Source organism: Centrocercus urophasianus, unplaced genomic scaffold, assembly GCF_019232065.1.
Source record: "Centrocercus urophasianus isolate 14NV4802_14NV808 unplaced genomic scaffold, USGS_Curo_1.0 seq_26, whole genome shotgun sequence".
Taxonomy (NCBI): Eukaryota; Metazoa; Chordata; class Aves; order Galliformes; family Phasianidae; genus Centrocercus; species Centrocercus urophasianus.
In genome coordinates, this window is record NW_024884822.1 from 6,976,565 (window position 1) to 6,992,301 (window position 15,737).

General features: G+C 43.1%; 1 protein-coding gene across 2 annotated transcripts in view; it reads left to right on the top strand.

Moving 5' to 3' along the window:
• Positions 1–15,737, top strand: part of ERGIC1 (endoplasmic reticulum-golgi intermediate compartment 1) — a 55,923-nt gene that overhangs the window by 23,586 nt on the left and 16,600 nt on the right. Inside the window, exons 1-4 of one of the 2 annotated variants that reach the window (XM_042826064.1) lie at positions 2,724–2,763; positions 3,500–3,572; positions 13,140–13,234; positions 13,857–13,981. In XM_042826064.1, the coding sequence (XP_042681998.1) occupies positions 2,739–2,763; positions 3,500–3,572; positions 13,140–13,234; positions 13,857–13,981 (318 nt within the window). In that variant the 5' untranslated portion in view covers positions 2,724–2,738. Of the gene's footprint in view, positions 1–2,723; positions 2,764–3,499; positions 3,573–13,139; positions 13,235–13,856; positions 13,982–15,737 lie in introns of those variants that run through there. The other variant, XM_042826063.1, reaches the window with a different exon arrangement.

The window sequence follows — 15,737 nt, forward strand, 5'->3', positions numbered from 1 at the left end:
AGAAATACTCTATGCTGTTTGGAGGCTGGAGTTTTAAATACACATCAGGAAATATCAAAGTTATGATTCACGTGTCATTTGTAACAAGACCCAATCCTTGTACTTCATAGCAGTTTGCTTCATTGTACAATAAATACTATTAATTTTATGCCTTAATATAGACAAAGACTCACTCCTTCAGTCTGTGTGTTGTTAAACAGTGTGCATTTTATTCATTTATTGAAGGGTGGGGAGGGAGAGTTAGGAATGTACCTAGATGGGGGTGTATATTTAAAGAGATATGTGCATAAGGGTGAGGATGTAGAAGCCAATGTTGAAAAAAGTCCTTGGTAGAATTTCTCATCATTTTGGAATTTCTCAATAAAAGCACATTCCAGTGTGTCTACAATGAGCAATCTGGGATATATTGATCACTTTGTCCTACTAGAGTTTTAAAAAACCTGTCTTACGTTGTCCTTTAAGCTCTGTGGGAACATCACAGTGCCCTTGCAGTTAAGCTAAGCTTTAAGCACTAATTTTTCCTATTCTATCTGATCCTAATCTTTAATCTGCTTTTCCAGATGAAATATAGTTATCATATATGAGTGGCTGGAACCATGCACTTGCATGGAAGCAAGTACAGGTCTCCACTATGCAATAAGTAGCTGAAACTATGTGTGTACGTTGTCACACTGAGAGTGTTTATGTGCCTGCATACAGCTGTGTACACTAAGGAGAGGGGCACTTTGGCAGCGAGAGATGGTTCAAAGCATAAAGCTTTTGTGTAAGTATGATGCCAAAGACACCCGACACCCCCTGCTCTGGAGATGTGCACATACAGGAATGCTTTAACACCAGAGCAGCCATGCTAGCAAGGCTGTTGCAAAACTCCACTTAGCCAAGTGTAGTTTTCAAGGTAGTGATCAACAGTAGATGCTGAGAGCACGAGGACAGGTGAAACAGTGCCCAAACATCCCTCATTTGGCAGCTCTGAACTTGCTGAGACAGAGGTGGTTCTTTTGTGTTTAGTGGCCATCAGTAAATTTCTTCTTCTAGGCATGTCTGATTCTTTTCTTTCTTTAAGTCTCTTAGACTTTCCCTGACATTGAGGGGTTTCAGAATGCCAAGTGTCCCATAGAAGAAAAACTCTCTCCTCTTGTTTTAAAGCTCAGCCTTCCATTGCATTCTTTTACTGGGAGTAAGGTGAGTCATTGTTCCCCATTCATCTTCTCCAGACCTGTCCTTGTGTAAACTCTCAGTAATCTGTTTTGTAGGTTGAAAACTGCATGTGCAGTTCAAACACTGACAAAAGTATCAAAGGCCTTTGGAAGTCAGTCCCCCCCAGGTGTTTCAGGACATTCGTGCAGGACTTCTTATGTGCAGGTTTTTGTAATTTTATTGTACTTAGTATGTATTGTCATGGGTCTTCACTGGAAGAGCTGGATTGGAAAAGGGACTTAAGGAAGATAGTAGTTTGTATACCAGGAAAGGAGGAGGTAATTTGATAATGAAAATGACAGAGAAGAAAGTGAAAAGCTGGAAAAGGAGGAAAGCTCTGGGTGAGAATTGGCATCTGTACCAAGCTTGCAAAGAAGCGATGGAGAGCAGAGAGGTCTGTCTGATGCTGTGGTAAACTGCTACAGAATGAGAACATGGCAAAAGGGTGTATGGAAAGCAGCTGAAAGAATTGTCTCAATCATACATTCTCCCCTGCATACTGCCAAGATCAGAGATCTTATGTGTCTGTTCGGTGATTAATGGTGAGAAACACTGGATCAACTAGTCTTGTGCCCGACTGCTTTTCTTTCTGCTCTTATATGGGCGTATATGTTCTCATCAGAGTTTGTTGCTGTGTTTCAAGTAGTTCCTTCTCCACCCCCATGACACACTGTGCTGGTGGCTTAGCTGGGTTGCAGCAGTGTGGTGGTGTTCTGCATCTTCACAGCCAGGACCTGGGATTGACTGTCTGACCATCTGAGGTTTCTCTTTTCCAATGAATATCCTCGCTGGCTTTGCGTTTTCCTACTGATTTTTGACTTCATTTTCCCCTTTTTCTTCATCCTACTTAATGGCTTTTTGGCATCTCTTTTAATCCTCCTCACTTCTGAGAGGGTCAGCAAATGAATCCACCCTTGAAATGACTGATGAAGAAGGGGAAGTTGTGTATTTCTCTTTCCTCAGAACTACAGCCTGACTAATCTGAAGAATGAGGCACAGGGCTTCAGGTCACTCAAGAGTCTGTCGGTATTTGCTTTAAGTACCTCCCCTTTTGTTCCCATGCCTCCCATGCTCTGTACCAAGGGACAGTGGACAGGCACAATAGTTTGATTAAAATTGCTCTCCAGCCAATTGTTGCTTGAGCCTTCTGGAGGAAAGGATATTCAGGCTGTATGGGTCATGTGGAGTAAAGTTGAGGAACAGGGTTTTTCTTACACGTTTCTCAATCTTAATTAGTGGCTGTGGTAAAATGGTCATTTCCAAAGAGTGCTTGGTCACTGTTACTCTGCTGGGACTGAGGGGTGAACCAGACTGTGTCTGCTGCCATGCCATTTCCCGGTTTACTCTTTTGTATAATGATTCATGATGAACTTGGATATTTTATTTAATATAATCCCATCTCCTTGAGTTGGCACATCCGTGTCTAATCATCCCTACTCAGTGAGACTCACAGCCATTCCTTCCTTCCTTCAAGCTCCTCCTGTACAGGAAACTGACGCTGCTGCATGAATGTCACTGTATGATGTTTTGAACAGTTTCTGATGAAGAGTGACAAAGAATACACTGGTAACTTTTGGCTCCGCTCTTTTAACTGTAGATTGGCTTTCTTAGAACTGACGCAGGACTTGTCCAGGTTCTTAGCAATGACTTGGCTACAAATTTGTCTTCTCTGAAGAGTATGTTGGCAAATGGATAAATAAGAGGAGAATGAGGCATTGTTTAGACTAGTCCATTATCACAACAGTCTCTGCAGTACCCGCTCTGTCTCACATGTAGTACAGGCTGTGAGACAGCACGTGCATAGCCTTAGAACCTGACAAAGAACCAAAATGTTTCCTAATCCACAAAACACAACATAACTGATTGTGTGCTTCTGAAGCAAGGAAATGCCTTTTTTTTTTTTTTCTTCCCTCTTCTTAAGGAGGTTTTAGTGTAATAAAATTTAGCAGGGAGCAAGGGCTCCAAAAGAAGTACTGCTGATAAGCACTTTTGTCAAAGGGGAGGGAGAGCTGGTTGACCAGCATAGTGTGTTGGAGGTGAAGAACACAGGAGCTGTGGCAAGATGGAAATCATGGCGGAGAAGGTAGGCCAAGAGTTAAGATACCCAGCAGGACGCCGAGTGTTGGCATGCCACTGAAGTCACTGCTTGGATGGCCTGGTGTTGTCTCTACAGAAACATTGTTAATTGTTAGATGTGTCTGGATGGCATGTTTGCATGGGGAATGATCTGCCTGTGTGAGAACAGTTTGTGTCTTTGTTAGAGATATAAACTAACCTTTTCCTCAACTTGCCTCTTTTCCAGTCTCTGTCTGCTGCTGTCTCTTCATACTGTTTCTCTTCCTGTCTGAGCTCACCGGATTCATAGCCACTGAAATGTAAGTAGTAACCATGTTTTCCTTTGTTTGAATGTATGTTTATACATGATTCTTTATGGATGTCCTCCATTACCTTGGAAAAATGTGCCGGTAATTTCACTACCCAGTTAGTTCTCTCATGGTTTAGGATTCCTTTTGGTTGAGTTGAAATACTCAGTCATTCAGCTTTTTATTTTACTGAGATAAGCCAGGCAAACTTTGTTCTAAAATATTTATATTATAGAAAATTGTTCCAGGCCTGCCCAATCCTTTATCAGTTGCATACTAGGTTCGTCTCTTGAACAAGATGAATAAGCTCCCATTCCTCTTCAGTTCTCTGATGATAGATGGGCATAAGGCACCGTGATTGCTAAGATTGGTGCCAATCTGCTGCAAGTTCCCTTTTCCTCCTTAAGTTCTTCATTTATTTTCCTCTTATGAGATTGATTTCCTCTCTCCTCCTGAATACATTCTTTTCTCTGTACTTGTTTATTTTTCCAGATTCACTTTGAATCAGTGTCTTTTTCATCAGTGATACCTTAAGTTGAAATGTGTGGTGCCTACTGGTTGAAACCACTCTACCAGTGCTCTGGGAGTGTGGGATATTGTTGTGGATCCCTGGGATCTCTGACAAAACCTTTTATTTTCCCCTGACTTCTTTGTGGGTAGAATGAGGGTTGCATTCTGCTTGTCTTCACTGTATATTTTTGGAGATGCTTTTTGAGAAAATGAGTTGTATAAAATGTGAATGCTTGTTAGTTTAACATTAATAATCTTTTTTTTTTTTCCGATGTCAGATTGAACTGAATATCTGATACATGCAGATCGCTTTACTTGTGGCATGAGTTTTGTCTTCATTCTTTGTGCTTTCAAGCCTTACTTGAAAATTTACTTGACAGACTTTGTGCCTGAAGAGGAATTGTACCTGGGTGATCTCTTCTGGACCTACTATGAGCAAACCAGTAATACTTCAGGGTTTAAAAAATTGCTCATAGCATGAGTATTTACACTGATCAGATTGTTGGGGTTTTTTTTTCTGTTTTTACACTCCTCATGCCTCAACGTCGACTTTTCTTGGTAACTGTTAACCTAAGTACCTTTGTTTGGGGTTCTAGGAAACGTCCTCCGTAATCCTACTGACGTGGCAGTGAGCTCACCCAACTGTGATGCAGTTTTCCTGGAGAGTTAGGAAGGGCGGAACTTCAGTCGGACTGGCGTGATGGTCCTCACAGCCACAGATGTCACTGCTGAGCACAAAAGCTCTGAAAGGCACAAGACTTCCATGCTGTATTTTGACCAACTGCGCTTTGCGTTGGTTCTGATCACCTCGTACCTTTTCATTGTTCATCTCTGACTTGGATCAAGAGTTTAACTTAAAGAATAACTTGAACCTTAATGTTTAACCTTAAGACAATAGTGTAATCTAGCTCTAGCTGATTTTTATGCCTGTTGCACTTTTCTTTCAGAGATGATATCTCACGTTTCTTACCCCCTTGCCATTTCTTTGAATTCAATTCATGCTTTTTTTTTTGGTAAAATACTAGGCTCGTCTTATTCACCTACTTTTCTCAGGAGCTAAATGTGAGAAATTCTTGGTTTCTTTGTTTAAAAAAAAACTCTAGACAGATTACTTCAAGTAAAAAAGTACTTTTTGTTGCTCTTCTCTTAGATCTCATTTACTTATCTGATTTTTTGTTAGTTTTTTACAAGAGAAATTAGAAATATTTACCTAAATTTGATCTAGCAGAGTGTATGTTTCTTTATGTAGTGATTATTTCCTGACTGTGGGTTTATTTTTGAACAGCAAAGCTGTGTGATTCTCTGAGGCTTTGTGCTTGTTTCATATTGTGACTTTCTGAACAAGACGATGCATTCTCCATGAAGATATTAGAGGTGCTCTGAGTTGTGAATACTGAGGATTCTGGTTGGAACCTCAGCGAGTTGGTAAGCTGTCTTTCCCAGCAGGGACTAAGGGAGGAGGTGTTTGTGAACAGTGAAGCAGTAAAATTTTAGGGAGGATGTCATGGAAGAATCAGAGATGAATGCAGGAAACTGCTGTGTCACGGACTGTCCAACACAACAGCTTGCTGAATGTGATCACCTCTTTTTGATGAGCTGTGGGTCATCAAATTCCCTCTTGTTGGGAACAGTGCACCCACTGCATTTGTGAATAGGCTTGCTCCGTTACAACGGAAATACTTCAGAATGACTCTTAAGAGGTGCTTCCCAGTTCAGTGACTTCTGAAGTAGGAGTACTCTTCTTTTTCCATTTCTTACTCACTGCTTTCTTTTCTGGGAAGCCCATAGCACTTTAGAGGTGTTCAGAGATGCTGCTGACCTCTCCTGCCTCCCTTCAAAATGTGCTACTGATACTACATTGTGAGGCAGCACAGTCTGATGGTTCGGAGCATGGGTGCAGTTGTGGAGAGCTGTATGTGGTTCTGAAACAGTGTGAGAACTCTGTTAGTTCTAACCATCGTTAGAAACCGGGTGATGGCGGGTAACAGTGGAGATACTAACTCAGAAAAATGTTTTGAGCCTTTGTTTGCCGAGAACCAAATACTTTTCAAGATGCAGAAGGTTCCTTTTGTGCAAACTGCTCAATACCCATCACCTTTTATTGCAAGTTTCAAGTTTCTTCTGTATCAAATTTCTTTTGTATCTTTCCTATCTCTTGCACAAGATACCCTCCCAGCTTGAAATTTCCTAGTGCCAGCCAGAGTTTGAATGATTAACTGGAATATGCTCTTGTACAGGGTGAGCTTTCCTGCTTTGCCACTGCCAGCTGAATTAGAAGACTTCATCAGTCTTTGTGTAATATTTCCCCTAAAGCAGTCATGTACTTTACAAAGCCAGATTGCATGGGAATAGCTGCACATTTTTGATGGCAAGTTGAAATCAAGAGCACCTGGTCTGGTTCCTTTCATCAGAGACGAACCAGGTTCACTGTTGTTAATCCATGCTTACTTCATAGCCCTGTTATGCCCAGTAATAGTGTGTGGAGTGGGTGTGTGCATTGACATCCAGCTTCAGGGCAAGTCAGCAGCAACCTCAACAGCAGTGGTACCCACAGGGTTAGCTGTCTGACTCTTACCAATGGGTTTTTTGGTATCTAGGTTTGAAAAGAGTGGTTGGTATGGTTTGATGAACTCATGTGTTCTAACATGAGAAAATAAGATCTGATCTGCACCACATTAACCCCTAAGCTTCTTCCCACTGTTGGACTTCCTTCTGCATTCATGTGATTGTAGCAATTTGAAGTCCTGTTATTGCTAGAAATCTGTGTGGTCACTCTTGCCCAACTTCAAATCTCTTTTTCCTGGACCGGCCCGTTGTCTTAGTGCTTGCAATGCCAGCTTGCCTATGTGGCAGAAGGCCAAGAAATTACACCTTCATCTTGAGGATAGCAGTCATAACACTAAACCCAAACAGATTATCGATGTGGGGAAGACTGTGCGTAACAGTAGGTGTGTCGTAACTCAGTGTGTGGGCACGTCTAATGAGCACCCAGGTCGCGTCCGTGGCAGGGGAGCTTGCTTCAGCTAGGAAGCTGGATTAAGATACTGGACACATTACAGTGGGCATGCAGGAAATTAATGTGGCATAGGTAACACACTATAAATGCACATCCTATTTTATTGCTTACTAGCTTCCTGTGTAGATGAGTCCAGAGCAAGCTAGAAAATTTCTAATTTGTCATGTTAAAGATCCACTTCATGACCGTAACAGGCAGTCCTCTGAGTAGCCATGAAGGAAGCTGAAGCTTGGTTCCTAGATGGGACTGCATTCTTTCCAGGAAAAGCACTGTGAAGTGCTGGTGAGGAAAAAGGTTTTTCTTCCTCGGCTCAACCACAACCTGTCATTGCAGTTAAGAGAAGGGTGAACTCTGGAAATCAAGGATGTTCATGATTGTTTTTTTTTCTATCCAGAGAATGACTGAATACTTCAGAACAGACAGAGCAAGAACTTAGATCTAATGCCTCAGTTCTGTAAAAGACAGATAAAGCAAAGGAGATCCATACTCCACATTTGAGCATCTGCAATATTACAGTATCAAAGATGCTTGTCCCACTGAGCAAATGACTCAAATGGCTGCAGACATGAAGCTCAAGTGTTAAATGTGTCAGGTATTTCCTGAGCAGGATGGGCAGTTGGTTGAGAGTAGAGTGAGGGCTAGGAATTGCTTGTGCTACCTTTAACAGCCTTCCTCATTCATCTTGCTGTTATGCTGCAAATCAAGAATGCAGAGATCACCTATCTCTGTTCTAATTAACCCAGATCAATTCCAGAAGTTAATAGCTGGCAAGATGATAATCCTGCAGTTTTACGACTGTAATTAGGTCATGAATTATGTCCTATGTGATCAATAAGAGTTTTCCAAGTATTCCATCATTAGTAGGAGAGATGTAATTAAGTAATCTAGTCTGTGTTGCATCGGCAGGTAGGGGAAGGGGTAGGAGGGTATGAATGTGCTATTTGTGGTATGAATGTGTCTGCCAAACAACAGTTCAACTGGCACAGAGTACTATGTAAAAGCAGCAGACTATTTCTGCTGGTGTTGTTATTGTGCTGTTGTTTTTTTGCTTGTTTGTTTGTTTGAAATGAAGTAGCTGGCACTGAACAGGCTCGAGTGACAACTTTGCTGCTTGAATGTCTGTGTCCTCCTGCAAGGTAGTTAATTATGCAAGCACAGTATCTACAATAAAAATACTAGCTCTCTATATAAGCATAACTTATCAGCAGTGTCAAAATCAAGTGTTCATTTGAGGTGGCCAGATCATTCACAGAGGACACCCGCCTTGTTTTAATCTTTTCAAAAATATTTTTGCTGATCTGTGAGCGTCACACAGCCCAGCTCTGGTGCTGGGGCCGCACTGCATGCCGCACAACTTGTCTGTGCAGGTTATCAAGTACTCCAAAAATGGGAGGAAGCAGAAAGCTAGCTGCTTCTGAGACTAATATTGCTTGATTACACAGGGTTTGTTTGCATGCCCAAGACTGATCCTGCAGTGAAGCAGAATTGTTATCATACCCTGTCATCTTTTCTGTCCCTTAGGCTCTCTGGGGTATTTGAAATGTGCCTTGTGGCTTTGTCTCATAGTGATTTCTCATAATGACTTGCAGGGTCAGGCTGTAGCTGTTGTGAGCAGCATAGGGTGATCCTGGTGCAATAAGCATTCCTCCTGTGAGAAATGGTAGCCTCGGAGCATGAGCTGTCTGCACCGGGAGCACACTGCTACAACTTGTATGCTCTGATCTGGATTCCAGGCACTAAGCTGGAGGTGCGGGTCCAGCCCCACTGGCTCATCCAGTTGAAGCAGATGAAATAGTGGAGCAAGCTCGAACAGCGGGTAGAGCATGGCCTGGTAGTCGGTGGGGAATGGAAGTTGTAATCCTGCTCTCAGTGTGGACTGACCTTGAGACAGACACTTTTCTGTAGGATATAACGCTTAGCTGAACTACCTCAGAGGTGTTAAGGAGCTTAATTAATGTTTGCGTTGTAACTTGGAGATTACCTAATAAAAGGTGTTATTTATTTGTGCTGTTGTGCCATTTGTCCTAACGTCCATGTGCAGGTTAGCAGGAAGCGGAAGGTGGTGCCGTGATGTCATTTGAAATTTCTGGCTCGAATCTACGTTGATGTCTTTGGAAGCCTTCTTCTTCCTGCCTCCTGGAGAGCTGTAATTCTTTCATTGTAGGACAGTGTTTTCTGTGCTTTACAGCTAAGGCAAGGACATAAAGTGGGACAGAGACCTTCTAAATGGTGAATTGATGAGATTCAGGGCAGAGAAGAAGCTTACAAGCAGCAGAGCGATAGATACGTGCGATTTATTACACAGCAGAGAGTTTGCTGACTTGCTTCTTTCTTTGCACAAATTGTGAAAATGATGTTACAGTGGTTTTTTTTTCCTATATTATGTCTTCTCTTGTTTGGCACAAACGAGGAGGTTGTGCAGGCCTCTTGATTTAGGATGGTTGTGTCTGTGGAAGGTGAATGATGAGAGCTGGAATGGTAAGTGAAGTCAAGAGGACTTGTAGAATTTGCCCGAGAAAATCTCTTGAGAGAATCTTTGAACTCCCTCAAGAAAGAGTAATTATTTTTCCCCTCAGGCTTAGGGACTCAAGAGTGCAGAATGCTTCCTGGCAGTCGGAGGATGAGGTAAAAGGCAGCTTGTGGAGTAAGTGGCTGTATTTTCTAGCTTTATGGCTGATGGCTGGGAGGAGGGAGAAAAAAAGTTGGAATTTGAAGCAAAGGCTAGGCCATGGAATACAGAGAATGAGGATGATGTACTTAGAGAGCATCCAGGCAGAGCGTGAGGCACTGAGCAGCCTGATGCCTCGTGGCCCCTCTTGTACTCCATGGGCTGTTAGCTTTGGAAGTGCAAAGCGTCTAACATTAGTGGCCAGGGTTGCTAGGTGGAAATAAGTTATGTGAGAAGTTTTGTTTCTGGGGAAACAAAGCTGTTGTGTCATAAATCTAAGCGTGGAGAATGGGTTTGTCTGTCTTTGGATAAAATCTTAAAGAAATGCTAAGCCCTCGTGCTACTCTTCTCCTCTGTCTTGCATACCATTGCAAGATCTGCAATCTTAGCCAGCTCCTTCTGTGTAATGCTACAAGTTTCTAAGCAAATGGGATGAGCATCTATCTCCCAGCAGCATCGCTCAGGAATGGGAAGTATTTCAAAGTGGCTCTTTCTAGAAGTGAAGCAGATTCTTTCTGTGTGGATCACTGCTCCTGCAGCATAGGGAAACTTTCCTCCGTTTCCTTGAAGCAGCGATGGGAGGCCCTGCGCAGGGTGAGGTGCACTTTTAAGTGTCCTATTGCCCTATTACACTTTCATAGCTCTGCATTTCACCTTTGCTTTATTGCACCTCTTTTGTTCAAATGGACTTTTAACAACAACCAGTAGAATACCAATTCCTACTTCTTTGGGGTCTTTGGAAGAGGAGGTATGTGCCATCTCTAGTTTTACAATATGACCCTATATGCTGCCTCCCTAAAGAACTATAGAAGCAGCTGTGTTTACAGTGTCCTTCTGCCTGACCTCAGATTTTATTTCCCTTATGACCATCTCATATTCACTGTTAGGTAGTGTTGCTTAATTCTGGGATACTTTACGTTCCAGAATAGACAGCAATAAGTTAAAACCAGCTTCTTTTTTTTCTGCTGGAGACATTATCCTTTCAGGGGGAGTTGCTAGAGGTGCCAAATGCTGCTTTTCTCAACATCCCAGGATTGTCTGGTAAAATTATAGGAAGGCTGTGTGCAATTTGGTTTCCTGGCCCTGGGGAGAAGGCTAGCAACCTTGACAAGAGCACCAGCCCAGACTTAGGCAGCAGAGGTTCAGGCGGAGATCCATGAAGTAGCAGCCTTGACCCTGGATATCTGCTTTACCTGTGAGATTCCCAGAAAGCATTTGGGGAGTAAAATTTCCAGTTTGTTGAAAGAGGATGAATCTTCTTTTAAGGTTTGCTCTGGCAGGCTTAGCCTGCGTGTGTTCCCACTGTGCCCTGGGGTCCCCTTCAGGGGAGGCACATCAGTAGCAGAGCAGGTCAGTGCAGAGTGCAGTTTTGAGCCCCTGCTAAGAAATCTTCTGGGAATGTGGTTAAGGAAAAGAGCAGGGTGATGAGGAAAAGGAAATGGCCGTGAGCCTTGCCCAAGAGGCAGGCTAGGAACAAGTGGTTTCATGACCGGAGTTCCAAACGGGAAGCCAGTGTCTCTTATCTCTGCAACTAATGGGCCCCATGACATGGGCACAGTGGCCTACTTCTCTTTGCCTCAGTGATCCAGTCTGTGATTGAGTGATCTCACCTCTTTGTCTTCCTGTGTAAAAGCTTCAAGAGGCTCTGTGTACACAGTTTATCCTTTGACTTCTACCAGCACCCACTTCTTGCTTACTTATCTCCAGAAGGCCTATGGGCATTTACTCAAGCACCACACCTGGGGGCCCTTTCTCTGCCTTGTTCAGAACTGGAAATTTGCAAATACAACTAGTGAACTTCTTAGACTTTCACTCCAAAGATCTGGGCTGCATCAGCTGAGGTGCCAAACCTGAAGTCTTTCTGTGCTAGCCCTGACACAGATGCTCCCTTTCATCAGAAGCATGGAGTTGGCTGTGGTGCTCGTGGTCACACCTGAGGCAGTGAGGAGCTGGGGAGAAAGCAGGCTGGGAGCTGGGAGGGAGGAGAGAGATGTGGTGCTTTGGAGGAGTAATGCTTCTGCTGCCTGGAGTACTCCTTACCCCTGTATTTGGACATATGACTTAATCCCAATCACTACCTAGTCTGCCAGTGATGAATACATAGAAGATTTAACACATTCCACCTGGAAGGAGAAGGCTCAGCCAAGGAGCTTCTAACTAGGTCGCTGATGAGCAATCTTGCCACTCCCTCTGTGTCATTTTTGTTAATCACTTGAAAAATACGTTGAGTAATGATTGCAAGCAACTTGTCAAGCCAATTAAAAACAGAGAAAGGTAGGGCTGTGAAGCTGAAGACAAATGCTGTGCTGGTTTTAAATGAGTGTCTGCAAACCTCGCTGACCTGTGAGTAATTAACTTGGAAAGAAATTGGCAGTTGTGTGTTTCTCAGTCTGAAGACTTGTTTCTTCTGAATCCACAGGGCAGGCAGTTCACTGTGGTCCAGAGATGTATCACCAGAACAGAATCGCTTTGATTCTGTCTTGTTAGCTGCCCTTGGTCTGGTCTGTCTATTAGCATGTATACTCGGCAAGGGCTTGTCAAAGGATTTCACACACTTTGGGCATTAAACAGAAATAACACAGAGCTCTTAATAGCAAAGATAATTTATTTTATGCAGCTTGCTTGAGCATAAGTTCCCATACCTTTATTATCTATCACGCTGAAAGATAAATTCTCAAATCTTCTTCCTTGAGACTGAGCAGTCTCAGACTTCAATAGAGATGGAGCTGTTGGGTACCCTCCACATCTTCCTGCTTCAGTATGGTGCATTTTTCTGGAGTGTGTTCTCTAGGACATGTGGCTGTGCTTGCGTTGGTTCATTTGGTTTATATTTTAGCTGTCAGATGGATTGTATGTGCCAACAATAAATATTTATAGTTCTGTATTCCTTTTGCTCTATATCTCTATTTTGTCTTCTGTTAAATCTGTTTCGTAGCACCCACAGTGCTGGCACATCACTGCTCTTTGGGAGGCTGTTGCACAGTGTTAGATCCTGCTGTCCAGGATGTTTCATCCCATCTGTTTCCTGATTTGAATCCTCTTCTCAATTATAGTCGTTGCTTTTGATTACAGTTTGTAGATTGAAATGAAATACTAAGGGAGGAAGGTGCAAGTAAGAGAGAAGAGAAAGGAGACCCTGGCACCCAAAAATGGAGGGCTGATGATTGAAAGCAAAGAAAAAGCTTTTGTACCTGATGTGGTCAATCACACATGGGGGTCTTGTGCCCTGTGGCATGCTGTGCTGTCTTCTGCTCTGTGCTTCAAAATCTCTCTTTTTTTTTTTTTTACTTCACATACAAGGCTGGTTGTTTGGAGTTTGTTTTTTGGCCCTCTCACGTGGAAAGTAGCTATATGCGTGGACCCACTCGTGTCTTCTTTCCTCTAGAGTTAATGAGCTGTATGTGGATGACCCAGACAAAGACAGTGGAGGTAAAATAGAAGTGAATCTGAACATCAGTTTACCAAATCTGCATTGTGAATGTGAGTACCTTCTTTCTCTTACCTGTTTTAATTCATATTTGAATAGGCCAGAATTTGTACAGTGACCCCTCTATAACAGGATGTCACATCACTGCAGCCTATGCCAATACACCATCACTTCATATTCCAGGTGAGGCCAGGCCACTAGTTTTCCTGGACCCTGTGCTCTCACTGCAGCCTGTGTTAGTGACTGACCTCCCTTGCTACCTTATTCTAAGTCCTTTCCCTTTTTACAGTGACCACATAGTGTCTGGGAGCCAGAAACCTCCCTAGGTTTATGTGTAACTGAGTACAACAGGCAGTTGTTGGCTTTTCACAGATCATCTGCCTTGTCTACTTGAAGTTTTTCTGTGTATGCAGATCAAATTGAAGTTAACTGACAGGGTATAAGATATATGTTTCTGTCAAATAAACAGTCTACAAGATTTGGTTACAAAGTTCACTCTGGTATAAGGGTATTTGACATATGATGTTATTTTATTAGCACTTTAGTCAAGTGTCAGGGAAAATGATGTGGACTTTTTTCCTGTAAAAGCTGTGCATGCTTTTCCTATGCAACCTTTCTGTTTTTATCTCTGGATTTTTTTATTTTTTTTTTGTCTCCTTTCCTCCCTCCATGCAGTAGTTGGACTAGACATCCAGGATGAAATGGGAAGGCATGAAGTGGGTCACATAGACAACTCGATGAAAATACCTCTCAATAATGGGGATGGCTGTAGATTCGAGGGACATTTCAGCATCAACAAGGTGAGTAGGAATGATGGTGAGCTTGAGCTGGCTCAGGAAATGCTTGTAAGATCTATTTGTAAAATGCTGTGAAAATCTGTGTGTCTGTCTCCCCTTGAGGGAGTACATTTAGGGAGTCCCTAATCAGCGGGTGAAGTTGATTCTCTTGGTGCTGCAGAACAATATGGGAAGAGGAGGCTGTGTAGTTAGAGCCATAGAGGACATGTTAGATCAGGCTTATTCTTAATCTTCAAAGCAGGTAACCCAGATAGCATTCCTTAGTAGTAGAGTGGCTCTGTGTTGTGGCTAGTGATGTCTCTATGAATGCAGCAGCCTAACGTATAGGGGACGTAGAAACGCCTGATGAATGCTGAATGGCTTCTGTGTTCACTCATCGTGACTTTTGCACCTCCAAAATGTGACTCACTATGCAGAAGTCTTTGGCAATGTCTCTATCCAAGTGCTCTTTAGTTCCAAGAGCTGCAGAATGACAGGAATGTTCCCTGCTAGAGGATGCCAGCGTAACAGAAACAGCTCCATGCTGAGATGTTTGGAACACATGCACGAGGGTTGTGCGCATGCTTTGTAGGGATGCTTTGCCTCAAAGAATGAAAATCCAGGCCTGGAGGAGGCTCCTCTCTGGGATGGGTGTGTTCAGGATTGAATAATCTTGCTATGTAATGCTGGAGATGACTAGGTGGGGTGGGGGAGTCAGTGGTGGGGCCCACTGATGTCCTCACAAGGGCGCACCCTTTATTCACGCCTCCTCATGTACCACGGGCTACAAAATCCTGCTTCCTTCTTCCCCGCCCAGGTCATGTTAAATCTCATCTAAAAATAACAGGCAGAACCTCTTATTGATTCTGTGACATGGAAGAGATTAGGGATTAAAAAGATGATGTTTCTTTCCTCACCTCTAAGTCGCCAAAACTACTGGCAGCTCGTAGTCCACAAAACTGGGAAAGGGCTTCTACAAAGGTAGGTAGGTCTTGTTCTGCTAATCCCAAAAGCACAGTACTAAAACAGTTGTGGCTTTTTCTGGTGTACTTGGTCACTTCTGCTCAAAAACAAACAAACAAACAAAAAAAAATAGCTGCTGTATGTGAACACAAGAAATTCCCTTCTCTACTTCGTTTGTGCAAAACCACTAATTGCATGGTCTCATGTAGTGGCTGGGACTAGAAGGAGGGAACGTACACCAGGACTTATGGCTCTGAAAATCTGAGCCTCTCACATCTGAGGGGGAAGAAAGTCTTCAGTCCCTTGGCAGGAATTTTACAGGCTCCTGTGTGAGCCAGCATCTCGAGTGGGTTGTGGCTCTGCTTTGAAACATGACTGTGCATGGCTGTTGGACACTGTGCTGTGGGACTCTAAGCTTACATAACAAAGACACACCCCTTTTTAAAGAGCTTATGTGAAGTTAGTTATAGGAGTAACTTTTGGCTTGATTAGAGCCTGGGCATGTGGTAGTACATGGCAGGGCATCAAACCTGGAGTGGGAGAACAAGGTAACATTGTGTACTTGCTGCAGACTGCCACCCTGTTTACTGAGTGTGTGGATGACACAGCTTCAGTCCATGCCTGAAAGTGTTCCCAGAGTGCACTGCCACACATCAAGTCATTTAATTTAGCTTTCCTGAAAGCACATGTAATCAGCATGTGGCCTCCCTTGGGCCTGACACTGAAGTCTCTACAGTGAGAACAATGAGCACCTGATGTGCAATTGTTTTCCTGCTGTTGTCTGAGACTGATTCTTAGTGCTGTTCAAGGCTTTGCA